Source organism: Fistularia commersonii, chromosome 8 (genome assembly GCF_037954325.1).
Source record: "Fistularia commersonii isolate RoL2024-O1a breed Wild chromosome 8, RoL_Fcom_v1.0, whole genome shotgun sequence".
Lineage (NCBI taxonomy): Eukaryota > Metazoa > Chordata > Actinopteri > Syngnathiformes > Fistulariidae > Fistularia > Fistularia commersonii.
In genome coordinates this window covers 7,609,052-7,622,134 of record NC_141291.1, presented here as the reverse complement: position 1 = coordinate 7,622,134, position 13,083 = coordinate 7,609,052, and the positions used below count along the sequence as shown (strand labels likewise).

Sequence of the window (13,083 nt, the reverse complement as noted above, 5' to 3'; positions counted from 1 at the left end):
AGCAGCTGCCTCAGTGCCGGGAAGAGACATCTGGGGTTCACAGTGCACAGATGTCACATGAAGAAGACCTGCCATCAAACCACAGCATGTTCTGTAATGATCTGTACGGTTATCTCCTGGAATAAGTCTCAGATCAAGAATGAGTACTTCTCCCACCTTCCAAGGTAATTTATCAAACATTACTACTCTGAAACTCTGCCCTACGGCAGGAAATCCATCAAGACCAAACGCCCACACCATAAGAGTATTCTTTCTGTCTGCGTCCCCACTGAGACTGCCCTCGAATCTTCTTTTACAGGTTAAATAAATAATTCATTTCTACTGGTTCTGCAAATATTTGATTCTTTGTGTGTATTTTCTGGATATTATGTTTATCGTTATGTGCCAAAAGGCCACAAAAAATACCTACTTGACAATAGAACCGTTTCTGACTGAAATCCATGGTGACAATCAGAAACCGTGGAGGGGATCTTCAGTTGTGGGTTAATCATGGGTTCTTCTGCATGGTTTACAAGCAAAGGGCAGAACACAGGTGGGATCAGTGACATTCACTGTGCCCATCGTTCATTAATTTCTTCATTATCTGTACCACTTATTCTGTACTCGGGGTCTTAGAGGGGTTTGGGGGGTTCACTTCAGACCGGTCACCAGTCCATCACACGGTCATCCTTTAAACAAAACCTCAAGACCCACCTCTTCCAAACCACTTACAACACCTACAGCCTTTCCCAATAATTATGTGTATGTCCTGTGTCTTCTGTCTTTCACTTGTAAAGCGTCTTTGAGTACCATGAAAAGCGCTATACAAATCTTATGTATCATTATTATTATTATATGTAGAGACGCACAACTATTCACGCTCTCTTTCACACATCATGTAGAGATACAAACATTTGCGCATTCATTCACACATCATGATAATGTAGTGTCTCCAATCAACTTCTTGCATGATTTTTAACAATAATAACAATAAAAATAATTTATCCTGTATTAATCCTCATGGGGACATTTGTTCTCTGCAATTAACCCATCATGAATGAACCATGAGCAGTAGGCATGCTGTCCACCAGCGCCAGGGGAACAATTATGGATTCAGTTTTCAAAATGTTCAGTTCCAAAGACGATTGCTTTCCCTCCTGGGCCACACCTCCCCAAAAAAACTTGGTTAGAGATGCCACGAAGTAGATGGCAATGCCTTAACCGTATATATGTTGCAGGCCACAAGAGCCAATTCCACCCTTGTCAAGGGGAAAGCTAACCTTCCCTCCTTTCATACAACAACTGTTGTATGTTGAATTGTCGAAGGAGCCCGGAGAAGCCTGAGGAACCCCAAGCAGAAACAGGGTGAACATGTAGACCCCATACAGAAAGGCTCCCTGTGGAATAACAACCACAGACCTTCTTGCTGCAAGGCAGGAGCAGCTGATACCACCACGCCACTAGCTCACATTGTATGAACCCTAAATAAATAATAATAATGCGCATAAGATAGTTCACTAACAAAGGATGACTCTGCTTTGACATCTGAAACAGGAAAACATTGAAGACGATTTTTGGAGGGGACAGTTTACCATGTTAGATGTCTTATTTAAGACCTTGAGAAGCAAAGCTAACAGTTACACAGCTGTTGCTGGAAATTAGCCAGCTAGCCAATACTGAATACATGAATAATTAACATCACATTTAATTTGAAATATACATATCTTCCATCTTACCGACGTTAGAGGCAGTAAGTCTCTTAACGAACCCGGAAGTGGATTTTTGAAGCTGCTTGAAAGAGCCTAGCAGAGACTCGCGCTCACATGTCCGACCGGAAGTGGACCTGTCGGCAGCAGATACGTGCGCGCGGACGGAAGCGCCCCCCTTTCGGCTTCCGGCTTCCTGCTACCTGCTTCCGGTTTCCTTTCTTGAAACAAACAGTCCGCTCCTCTGACTCATCCTCATCATCACCATCGTGCTGTCAGCGTGTTGTGCAAGAATTGTGTGTGTTAGTTTTTTCCCCGAGGGGCCCTCACGCTGACATGCCGGTAACTCAGGAAGTTGCACAAAGTGTTGCGCGGTTTATCGGAGTTAACTTAACTGTAAATGTTCATTGGGATTTTTTTTTTTATTCAACAGAGACTGCAGTCATTTACTTCCCCCATACACACACACACACACAAACACACACACACACACACACAGAGTACATTTCCTAGAGGAATATATTATCTACATATATTAATTTCTATAAAATCAATTTAATGGTATGTGTCAGAATCAGACATACTTAATTGGTGTCAGAGGAAATCGAGTAATATATTATTATATAAAAATGATTGAAATTAGAAATGAGCATTATTTCAGCAGCAATTAAATTAAATGTGGCCAAAATAGGAGGGCGAGGTGGGCTTAAAATGCTATAGTTGAATTACAGGAGAAAAAGGGAGGTTTGAGATGTTGTGTGCCACTTATGTGTGGACTTGTTTTGTGTTTATTGCATTTCATGTGTTTGAATGACATCACAGGTGATTTTACGACTATATATAATTCTATCCGAATGCACCGTGCCTGTGGTCGGATGGCATACTTGAACTCCGGTTTCAGGGTGAGGGTCCTGATGTTCTCTTTCCTCTTAGTCATTGTACTTTGATTTCTCAGCACAGTAAATGATCAGCTGGTTGTACTTTCCTGTACCGCCCTTGTGGCTCCACGGGCCAGGGAGGGACTCCCAGTGGGTGGCTGTGAGTTCTATGGCGTCACAAGGAATCCCCTATATATACACATAGATACAGTCGGCACTCATATTTCACCTGCTGTAGGAGCAGCGCACATCAGGGAACTACAACATGGTGAGAATTAAGATTATTCTTTTATGTACAGTACTAACAGTTTTCAGTACATTTGACACGTGTGACAAGCTATCCTTGCACTTCAGATCTAAATATTCTAGGACTGTCAAGGAGTAATTTCTGTAGTTGCCTATAAGGTGACTAGACATTAAATTTGTTCATGAGGGAGAAAAGGTTAGAACATTTAGGTTCAGGCACTATTGGTAGGTGGATCAATCCAAATAATGATAGAATTGATACCAAGGTCAGTATTGCATTGATACTGATTAGGTCAATGCTATCTTTTCTCCACTTGCATTGAACAAAAACCTTTGTTCTACAAAGGGGTTCTTAGCTTTTAAATTAAAGGCTCGGGAGGTTGTTTAGTTGTTTACACTTTATTTATTTGATTGTTACCACTTATTGTACCAGAAAAAGACCTGCACTGAAGGGGAGATTTTTGTTTTAATTTTTCATAGAATTACCCGAATACACAAAAAAGGGTTTTAAATGTTTTATAATATTTATGTTGAGAGACAGTTTTGACTAACTTGTTTATTTCAGGAAAAGATCCAGAAAATGATTTTTAACAATTTTTGTTTTATAGTTTCTGAATACGACCTGAAAAATTATTTTGTTACTTTTTTCTTGGTGAAAAAACTTATTCTGATAATAAAGTACTTTCTATTTACCTATAAACTTCAAATAGAATAGAAGGCAGCTGGTTAAATGTCAAACTTTATCCCAATTCTTTCCAGAGTTTTAAATGCTTAGTAACAAAAAAACTTAAAGATCATGAAAAATATGCAATTTGATGATGCATCCACCTTAACTATCTTAAAGAATTGGTATCTATAATACTAGCCCTGTATTTACTTTGTATCAGATAGATATCAACATATGCAGCAATGGCCTAGAAACAGTAGCCCTATAAACTTTAGAGGGCTTCTAGGCCAAACGGAAATACACTGAGGAGCAAAATTTTAAAAATTGGTCAAGTCAAGGGCCAGACTGGTTCAATAGTTATTGAAAATGGACTTTGTCTGACATATTGAACCTGGAACCAACAAAGCCTGTAAATTATTGCCTATATAAAACTATATTAAATCAGTCACATTCATTTATTATGCCATATCTGTAACTTTCCCACAAAATTTCAAGTCAAAAAGTTTCCTACAGCCAAAAAATTATTTCCTTCAAAGCAAAAACCAAATATTCATCTGACCAACAAAAATGAAACTGCATTAAAAAACAGTAGTCTTACAGGCACACTGTGTCCACACAGCTTTGGCCTTTACATCCGTGAACATACACCCTGCCTCAAAAAAAAACAGTTTTCACACAGTCCATTTTTTTTCCATATTTTCGCTGGAAGGTGATTAAAAGTTGACACAGGCGAGTAGCTCCATATGGCAGTGGTAAAATACACTGACAGGCCAGCGTTGATAGAATGAGATATTATCATGCAGGCCTGATTCCCGGACTGGATGTGGCCCGTGGGCCTGGGATTTGACGCATATACTATAAAGAGAGGATGTCAGGAGACTTTAGTGGTGTGGATGATGCTCCTCCGTAATATACCACTTATATGTGACTCCGTTGGCCGCATATCTGTCATAGAAGAGACAAGATATACCATCTGGCAAAGAGGAGCGGATATAAGTGAAATGGCCACTGCAATGGTAGGAACAATTACTGCTCTTAAAGGGAATACCCAAACTTGGGAGGAATACAACACAGTTCTGGATCATCATCTGCTAACGAAATCGGGGATGCAGCCAGGAAGGAAATTGGCGATATTCTCGAACAATGTGGGAAGTCGAACTTACAGTTCAGTGAGGAAGCCCTGACAAGCCCAGGGAGAAGTCCCTTGGTGACTTCATGGACTGGAGCAGCAAATGAAAGTGTAATGGAGTATGTCTCATTGTTATGAAATCCTGCTCAAAATTGCAACTTTGGGGAGTAGCTGCAGGAAATGCTTTCTGGGAAATTCTGTAGGTGAAACTGCATCACCAGTACCAGTCCATTACGGCAATGGGAATTCCGGCAATTTCACAAAGAGTTGTTTCTTTTGGCTCAGTTCCTGCTAACAAGTTGCTTCTCAGCATCATTATACATAAAAAAAATGATGTAAAAAATATGTATATACAAGGAACATACAAGTCTGTGTGCGTGTGCGTGCACGTGCGCAGTGGTGGCGCAGTGGTTGAGCGGCAGGATAATTGGTAGAAGATGTACATATATATAAATATATGTACATCTTCTGCCATATATATATATATATATATATATATATATATATATATATACATATGTAGACGTTGAAGGAGCAGCTACAGTTGCACACAAGTTGCCACCTTTATTAATAGCACGTTCACTTCGGGGAGCTCTTAGAACCGGTTTGTTCACGACTGACATGTCACTAATGGGAAATTCAATTATTTTTACTGACTCGAGTCACTCACCAAGGAGAAGTGTGTTTTTGAGTCATTTGAGTCACTGAGTCGGTCATCCATCGTGGGTGCATTTGCAGATACAACCTCCAACCCTTTCCAGTTCTTATGGATTCATTTCAACCAGGGAAGTAATCCATTTAGTTGTGAAAAAGCAACAATTCTTGGAGGAGAAAAATATTATTCTTGTCTAGATAATTTCAAATATGGTAAAATGGTAAAAAGAAATCTAAAGTCTAACAATGTTATGTTGAAGACCACAGTAATCGCATCACACCGCAGCACATGGTGGACAATCATATCCTTCAGTTGTAATCTATCTTCAGAAATTACAGTGGAACCGGCTAAAGATTTTATGATTCGTTCATTTCGTGAACATCACTCATCCATAATGTGAAGATGAATCCAAAGTGGCCAAACAAACCAGCGGCAGTGGCATGTTATAGACGTAGGGGTTGAACATATGACGAAAGACTGTAATTTTCTCAAGGAGAAGTTCAATTTCTGTGACAAGACAGGTCACTTCCAAAAAATTGTGTAGGACCTCACTCCCTGATCGGAAACATCGGAGAGGGAAGTACCGGCAGAAGATTGCTAGAAGTGGGAAAAAGCAGAGTGCTCATCGTATAAGGGAGACAAGAAGTGTTTTCCATACACAATCTAACGGAGCCAAAAATGGTTGAAGTCGACCCCATTACCACCCAGCTCAATAGAAATGAGAACATTGTTGACTTGAAGCGGACACTGGCTGTAGTGAAACAATTCTGTCGGAGAAGCAATACGGGAAAAGATGGACAGCAGTGAGCACACAGGAGCTGGACGATTGCTCAACCAGCAGCCGGAACGGACCTTGGAGGAGGTCTTATGGCAAAATGAAGGCTCACAAGTCAGGGATTTATCGAGCCGGTGAAGTTTTCGGAACAGGCGGTGCCTCTTGACCCCATGCTTAAGGCTGATAATTCAGTTCATACATGCAGAGACTCCAAGGTACTCAACCTGGTCTGAAAGCTTGAGCAGTACCCAATAGGGAACTTGGAAAACTTGTTTGAGAGATTGTCATGGGGAGAAAAATTAAGTAAGCTGCGAATGATTCATGTGTATTCCAAATGTGGCCATCTATTTGGATGATGTCCTGCTTGCTTGACTCACCGACCAAGCTCACGTGACATCGCTGAACGAAGGAACGGCAATTGAAGCGCAACAAATGTGCTCTCATAGAACCGGAAGCTGAGTTGCTAAGACGCAAGATGGACGCCTCTGGACTTCCCCCACTACCACATAAATTCAAAGCCATACAGGAAGCATCTGCGCCAATCATATCATAGAGCTACTACTACGATCGTTTCAAGGAATCAAACGACTCATGGAGTCATGTGCTAGAGGATCTATGACAGCCAGAAAGATCTGATCCTGTGCCGTGACGCTTTCACCTTATGTCAAGGACATCGACCGCAGCAGAATCTAGCTATTCACAGGGGGACAAGGAAGGTTTGGCCGTCACGTTTGGCAGTCGGCACTTTGATAAATACCTTTATGGATGGAGGATTGTCAAGTCTGAACCTGCTCCCTCTGCCTCATCTACCTGCGAAGAAAGAGCAGGATGAAAAACCGAGCTTAGTTTCCATGATCGCCGTGTACTTTGGGGCTCTCGAGTGGTGGCGTCGCCTCTGGGAAGCTACAGCTACACCCTGGTCACATCGGCAAAACCGGAATGAAAGCTTTAGGGCGAAGTTATTTCTGGTGGCCAAAGATAGATGCAGATATTGAAGCCATAGGCAAAATATGCGCCACATGCCAAGAACACTGTAGCTCACTGGCTCCATCACCACTCCATCCATGGGAGTCATCACGCTTGAATGTTTACAGAAGAGCTTTAGCCATGGTGGAAAACCGGAGATAATTGTGTCGCAGAATGGCTCATGTATCGTGAGTGCAGAAGTCAAAGAATTTATGTGAAGAGACGAAGTCAAACGCATTGCCTCGGCGCCCTGCCGTGCCTCAGTCAATGGCCGTGCTGTGCACGCAGTCCAGACATGTTGAGGACGATCTTGAGGCAAGGTAGTGGTGGCAATCCCCGGTTATAAGACGTTCAAGGCAATGATGAAGGAGGCGGGAGAGGGAAGCATCAACAATGACGTTTCCAAAATGCTGTTTAGTTATCGTATAACAGCGCAGTCCGGCACTGGCCGGTCACCTGCTGAAATGCCGCAAGGCAGGAAGTTAAGATCAGCACTTCACCAAATTTATCCCGATCGACAGACGTGGATGGAACGAAAACAAAACAACCGGAAGAAATATCATGACGAGCGAGTCACAGGAAGAGGGATCTGGCAGGGAGATGCCGTGATCACAAAGAACGTCAGTAATGGACCTAAGTGGATCCCCGGGTTCAAACCAAAACCACAGGCCCTTGTCTCTAACAAGGTCATGCTGGGAGAGTTCAACACTGTGCACAGACATGTGGACTGGAAACGCTTTGCTAAGAGAGGATGCTGTGAGGCATGGAGGGGGTGTTTCCAGGGTGCTGGATTTCACTGTTAAGCCTTCTTGAGGTGTTTTGGGCCTAACATAATGAAACGTCGGTGAAGGAAGGTGCTCTCTTGAAAACCCCAACGACATGCAGGGTATATAATTGGTGACTAGTGTATAGTTTGTTAGCTTGATAGCTTGGTGGGAGCTTGTTGTATTGTTTGTTAGCTTGTTTATAATCTAAATTGGGCTTCTAGATGTGTTTTACCTTGAAATTTTGGCACAAGGGGGGAGAAACATTTTGTCCTGTGTATTAATGAATTCACTAAAAAGCCCATCTACTGATTTTGTAGATCCCTCGAAGGTTTGGTGGACCTCTGAGCGTTTGAGTCTATAAATACCTGATGAGACAGCGTGAACTGCAGCAGGATATCTAATGTCAGTCATTTGATCTAAAATAGTTAAATCACCACCATGATTTTTATTCACATTTTATGATGTCTAAGAAAGGCTAAAGCTAATATGTTGATATTGAAATCACCAAACCAAAAAACTAAGCTAAAGCTGATATCTTGATATTGGAATCACCAGCATATGAAAATGTAACGTGTTTTAATACTGGCATCGTCTCAGATGGTTATTTAAATCTTGATTATTTATGTGTTAATTATCTCTATTATTTGTCGATCTGCGTTCCCACCCTCACCAATGGTCCCGGGCTGTGGGTAGTGACCGAAAGAAGGAGATCGCGGGTACGAACATCCAAAATGACTCTCCCTTAGAGATAGGGAGAGAAGTTCGGTCAATCCGGGAGGAGCTCGGAGTAGAGCCACCGCTCCTCTGCATAGAGAGGAGTCAGATGAGGTGGCTCGGGCATCTGGTCAGGATGCCTCCTGGACGCCAACCAGGGGGACGTATCCCGAGCATGGGTGGAGACAATGGGGAAGACCCAGGACAAGCTGGAGAGACTACCCCAACATCCAGTGCTTGAAATTATCCCATGCATATCCAGTAGACTCATTTTCCCCATTGCTAACATCTTCTGTCTTGCTGTAATACTTACTTGGTTAAAGCAGATGTCTCATTGATTCGCAAATGCTAATTCAAGTTCCATCTCTGTGTTTTGACAGACTCAACGTGAAGCTGCCATTGACATGCCGCCCGCGGAGCGTTCGCAGGCGGCCGCCGAAGCAAAGGGGGCAAACAGAGAGCGGGGATGGAGCCGCTGGCAGCAGCCAACGCTGAGAGACGTGAATGTGTGAGCCACATCAAAACCTTTTTTTTTCCTCTCTCTTGTCTTGATATGTAAGATTTATCCGGCACACTGATTATCTACTCCAGCGTGACGTGTTCAGTTAACTATCTCGCAGGTGTAAACTGGTGAAAACTCGTGATTTTTTCCTTCCTTCCACAGGCCTAAAGAAAACATCTGTTCTGCTGCAGACAAACATTTCCACAAAGGAACACAGGTGAGTTCAACAGATCCAGACACGGGGGAGATGCATCCGCAAGGGAAACGTTCACTCTCGGACGGTCACTTCATTAACCGCAAAGATATGACTTAGCCCCTTCAAGTTACTAGAAAAACGCTGCCTGAGAAAACTTCCAAGGGTTTGCAAAAGGAAGAGAAATACCTTCATATTTCACAAATGCTCATCAAATCCCAGACTCTGAGCAGCTAGCGAAGATGGCAATTTAAATACTTCCGCTTCTCTCTCTCTCTCCTTTTATTGGATTCAGCCAGAAGTGAAGATGTCTCACAGTGACGCAGACATGAAAACCCAAATACGCATCTTGGGGAGGCAGAGGCGTGAGGTGAATACATGCCAGGTCGGACATTTGCAGGTTCACGTTTTAGTGTACAAAACATTTACACCCTCCCTTTTTCACCCAGCTCCTGTCCATCAATGAGAAATGGGCAGAGGACTACCGAGCCATGGTGCAGTTCTACAAAAAGAAGGTACAACATTTTAAAAGGTGTATGACTTTCAAAGGATCGGACTCTGATATTTGTGTAATTTGATATTCCAACTTCAGACAACCAAGAGGGTCTTTGAAAGACCGTGACTGATATTTCTCGCCAATATTTGGGACCAAATGTATGATTAGAAGCGAAGGAATACGAACCAGTTGCAGGAATATTCAGGAAAATTCAGGTTGTCGAAAGAACCGGCCAACCTAATGTGTTCTGGGAAAGTGTAAAAAAAGCGCAACTCTGAAAACTCCGCCGTATCTTCTCACACATCTATTCAGCAAAGTCACAAGTCATTTATGGTGCTGTTGATTAAAAAAAAAAAAAAAAAAAAAAAAAAAAAAATCTCCCTTTCACAAAGCTTCCTCTGGAAATGTTGTCAAAGGGGGGTTCCCGCCGAGGAAACCGCAACCAGAATGCGCTCTGTGAAACGGCTTAATATAAAAGCTTCACAACTGTATCAGCTTTGTATAACTATTATATCAAATGTATTCAACAGGTTCAAGATTTACAAACGCAACAACAAAAACGGACACACTTGACAAAAGAAGGACATTCGAACACGGCCTGTAATTCATGGGTAAAGACCACATCTCTCTTCATGTCCCCCTCCCGGATACATTTTCAACCATTATAATGAATCCAGTGTGTGAAATCAACATCATCATTTCACTCCAGGCAGGAGATGCTGATGTCATTTCCCAGCTGCTCCAAGCCATGACGGAAACCGAGGAGATGCGAGTGCAGAACAGCGTGCTCGCCCGAAGAGGGCAGCATCAGCTCGAGGAGATCCAGCGCCTCAACAAGGTGAGTAGAAGGAAGGCGTGCAGCTCTTGGGGGACGGCGGCCTGCCTGTGCCCTCACCCTGCCTGCTTTACGATATTTCTGCAGGCTCTGGAGGAGGCACTCAAACCAATTCGGCCTCTCGAGGCGAGCGGGGAAACGCCGCACGACGTCTGGCAACATCAGGTAAACCTTCATCCCTCATTATGGCTCTCTTCCTAGAGTCCTCTGCCGGCGTTTCTCACGTGAGCTTGTTTTCCACCTCCAGGCAGAGACATACAAAGAGGATTTTCTGAAGGAGAGAAAAGACAGGCAGAAATTACAAGAGAGGTACAGTGAGCTGGTTAAGAGATACAGGCGAGTCCAAACCGAGCTACAGGCCCTGAAATCACAGGTATCTTTATGAGCCCGATATTGAAAGTATACAATGTTGACTCCACTGATGCATCGAATGAAATGACTTAATGAACATAATTCTGCTGTTGCATTACGATTTTGACCGCTCAGTCCAAGACCAGACAGGAAAGCCTGCCGGTCGAAGCCTTAGGTCTGAAAAGGAAACAGAATTTTCTCCAAAGTGAGCGAAATTTGAAAATCTGAAAGATGTTTAGGGAAACACGCTGGCTCCAGTGAAAGCTGTGAATCCGACTGGAGGATCCAAAACATTCTGACAGCGGTCTCTGGCTGCAAAGTCCAGTGCTTGTTTTACCCATCAGCTGGCCTAACCTGACCCGCAGCGCTGTCATTCTCTCTATATTTGGCTACTTAATTGCTATCTTTGCCCTTGACAGAAATATTTTGTTTCAGAAACATCACGATTATATTTGTGGTTTGTGGAGACACAGAAAGCCAAAATTATCTTCTGGCAAAAGGAATTGTTATGTTCCCATTTAGAGTAAAATGGATGAGCCACATCGTGCAACCGACACACAGAGAAGTAGCAGTGTGTCTCCGTGCACCCCGAGCTCTCCTTCCAGGAGGCCACAGCCGAAACGGCTCTGCTTGCCAACGAGTGACTCAAAGTTGCCGTGACAACTTAATATATAGTTTATGGTTGTTAGTAATATGCGTTAAGAGTTGTTTGGACAAAAAAGATTTCAACAAATGCCCTTTTTTTTTTTTTCCTTCTTCAGGACGTTTGGACCCAGCGCCCGCAACCTGTCCCAAACTGTACATGCAGACACTCAGCTGACCGCCACAAAAGCCAGTCTCAAAGATGATAACACATTTGAGCGAAAAAAAAAAAAACAAAAACATAAAAACAAACAAACTCCAGTCTGTGAATTTCTCCAGGGTTTATGTTTAACAGCCACTTACGACTGCCTCCACTAAGGACCGTAAGAGTGCCAGCAGCGGATCACAATGCTGGAAATGAGTTCTGTTCTCATACGACCATTTGTTGACGGCCTGGAGCAGGTAGCTTTTTGGTTCGATCACAGTTCCTCTGATATGATCTATTTATGTTCAAAAAATTATCTGTGAGACGTCAGTGAGAAGAGAATAGACGCATAACACTCTGTGTGTGAAAAGTTTGCTCCGTGTGACTCCTGTCCCTGGGAAAACATGAAAACCAGAACACTATTAACACAATGTATGAAGGATTGTCCTGTTGTCACAGCAACATGCGCGGCACAAAACGTGCCTTCAAGAAGTCGTGACATCTTGCATTATTTACCTCATTTGCGTGAAGCCACTTTGGGAGCAGGAAGAACATGTCGCCTTGTGCATCCACAACACCGTCCCATTTTTAAAGGCTGCTGTTCCGCTGCAGGTGTTGATTCTGTATTAGTTTATCGAGAGGGGATGAAAACTCCAGTCAGTGTATTTATTTAGATGGTATTTTTCTGTTTGAATGAACCACTTGCACCTTTTTTTGTTTCTCGTCTTATTTTGTGAAAATAAACCACTCGAAAGTGTTGATTCTCTTTGCAAAGTTGAGAGACGTCTTTTCATTGTGCAATGCCAACCAACAGGCACCTGGAACCTTTTCACAGAGAACAAACAGTAATATATAAATATACTGCTCAAAAAATAAAGGGAACATTTGAACAACACAATGTAACACCAAGTCAGTCACACTTCTGTGAAATCATAGTGTCCACTCAGGAAGCAACACAGATTCATTTTGACTTGTTTTAAGGACATTACATCAAAGTTGGATCAGCCTGGAGTTTGTTTTTACACTTTAATTTTGAGTGTGATTCCTAATCCAGACCTCCATGGTTGATACAATTGATTTCCATTGATAATTTTTGTGTGATTTTGTTGTCAGCACAATCAACTGTGTAAAGAGCAAAGTATTTCATAAGAATATTTCATTCATTTAGATCTAGGATGTGTTTTTTAAGTGTTCCCTTTATTTTTTTTGAGCAGTGTATATAGTGATACATGTTTCACTGGAGATCTCCTGTTCTTGCTCCCGATGAGTGAGAACATGATGGTTTAGTGCCGCAATATGAGATCATGCCAGGTTTTTGGGGTCCTGGTTATACTTGACTTTTACGATTTTTTTTTTGCCAAGTCATGTAGGGATCCAACAACCGTCACTGCAGTCGAGTATCTGGTCTGGTTTTAAACATTTTCTCGGCAAGACTCC

General features: G+C 42.6%; 1 protein-coding gene and 1 non-coding gene across 4 annotated transcripts; one reads left to right on the top strand and one right to left on the bottom strand.

Annotated features, from left to right (window-relative positions):
• Window positions 1-1,153: 1,153 nt before the first annotated feature.
• On the bottom strand, window positions 1,154-1,281 carry LOC147231788 (U6atac minor spliceosomal RNA). Its single transcript, XR_015106549.1, has one exon. It is a non-coding gene; the product is annotated as a U6atac minor spliceosomal RNA (small nuclear RNA).
• A 1,442-nt stretch (window positions 1,282-2,723) lies between these two features.
• Window positions 2,724-12,358, top strand: LOC147231787 (TNFAIP3-interacting protein 3-like). Of its 3 annotated transcripts, XM_086150882.1 has the most exons (10): window positions 2,724-2,831; window positions 8,863-8,990; window positions 9,147-9,201; window positions 9,473-9,547; window positions 9,627-9,692; window positions 10,204-10,284; window positions 10,383-10,511; window positions 10,596-10,673; window positions 10,756-10,881; window positions 11,621-12,358. In XM_086150882.1, the coding sequence occupies exons 1-10, from the start codon at window positions 2,829-2,831 to the stop codon at window positions 11,705-11,707; spliced, it is 828 nt and encodes a 275-aa protein (XP_086007008.1). In that variant the 5' UTR covers window positions 2,724-2,828; the 3' UTR covers window positions 11,708-12,358. The 3 variants fall into 3 exon arrangements, with proteins under 3 accessions (XP_086007008.1, XP_086007009.1, XP_086007007.1); XM_086150883.1 differs by having other exon boundaries at window positions 9,477-9,547; window positions 10,383-10,673; XM_086150881.1 differs by having other exon boundaries at window positions 10,383-10,673.
• Window positions 12,359-13,083: the final 725 nt, after the last annotated feature.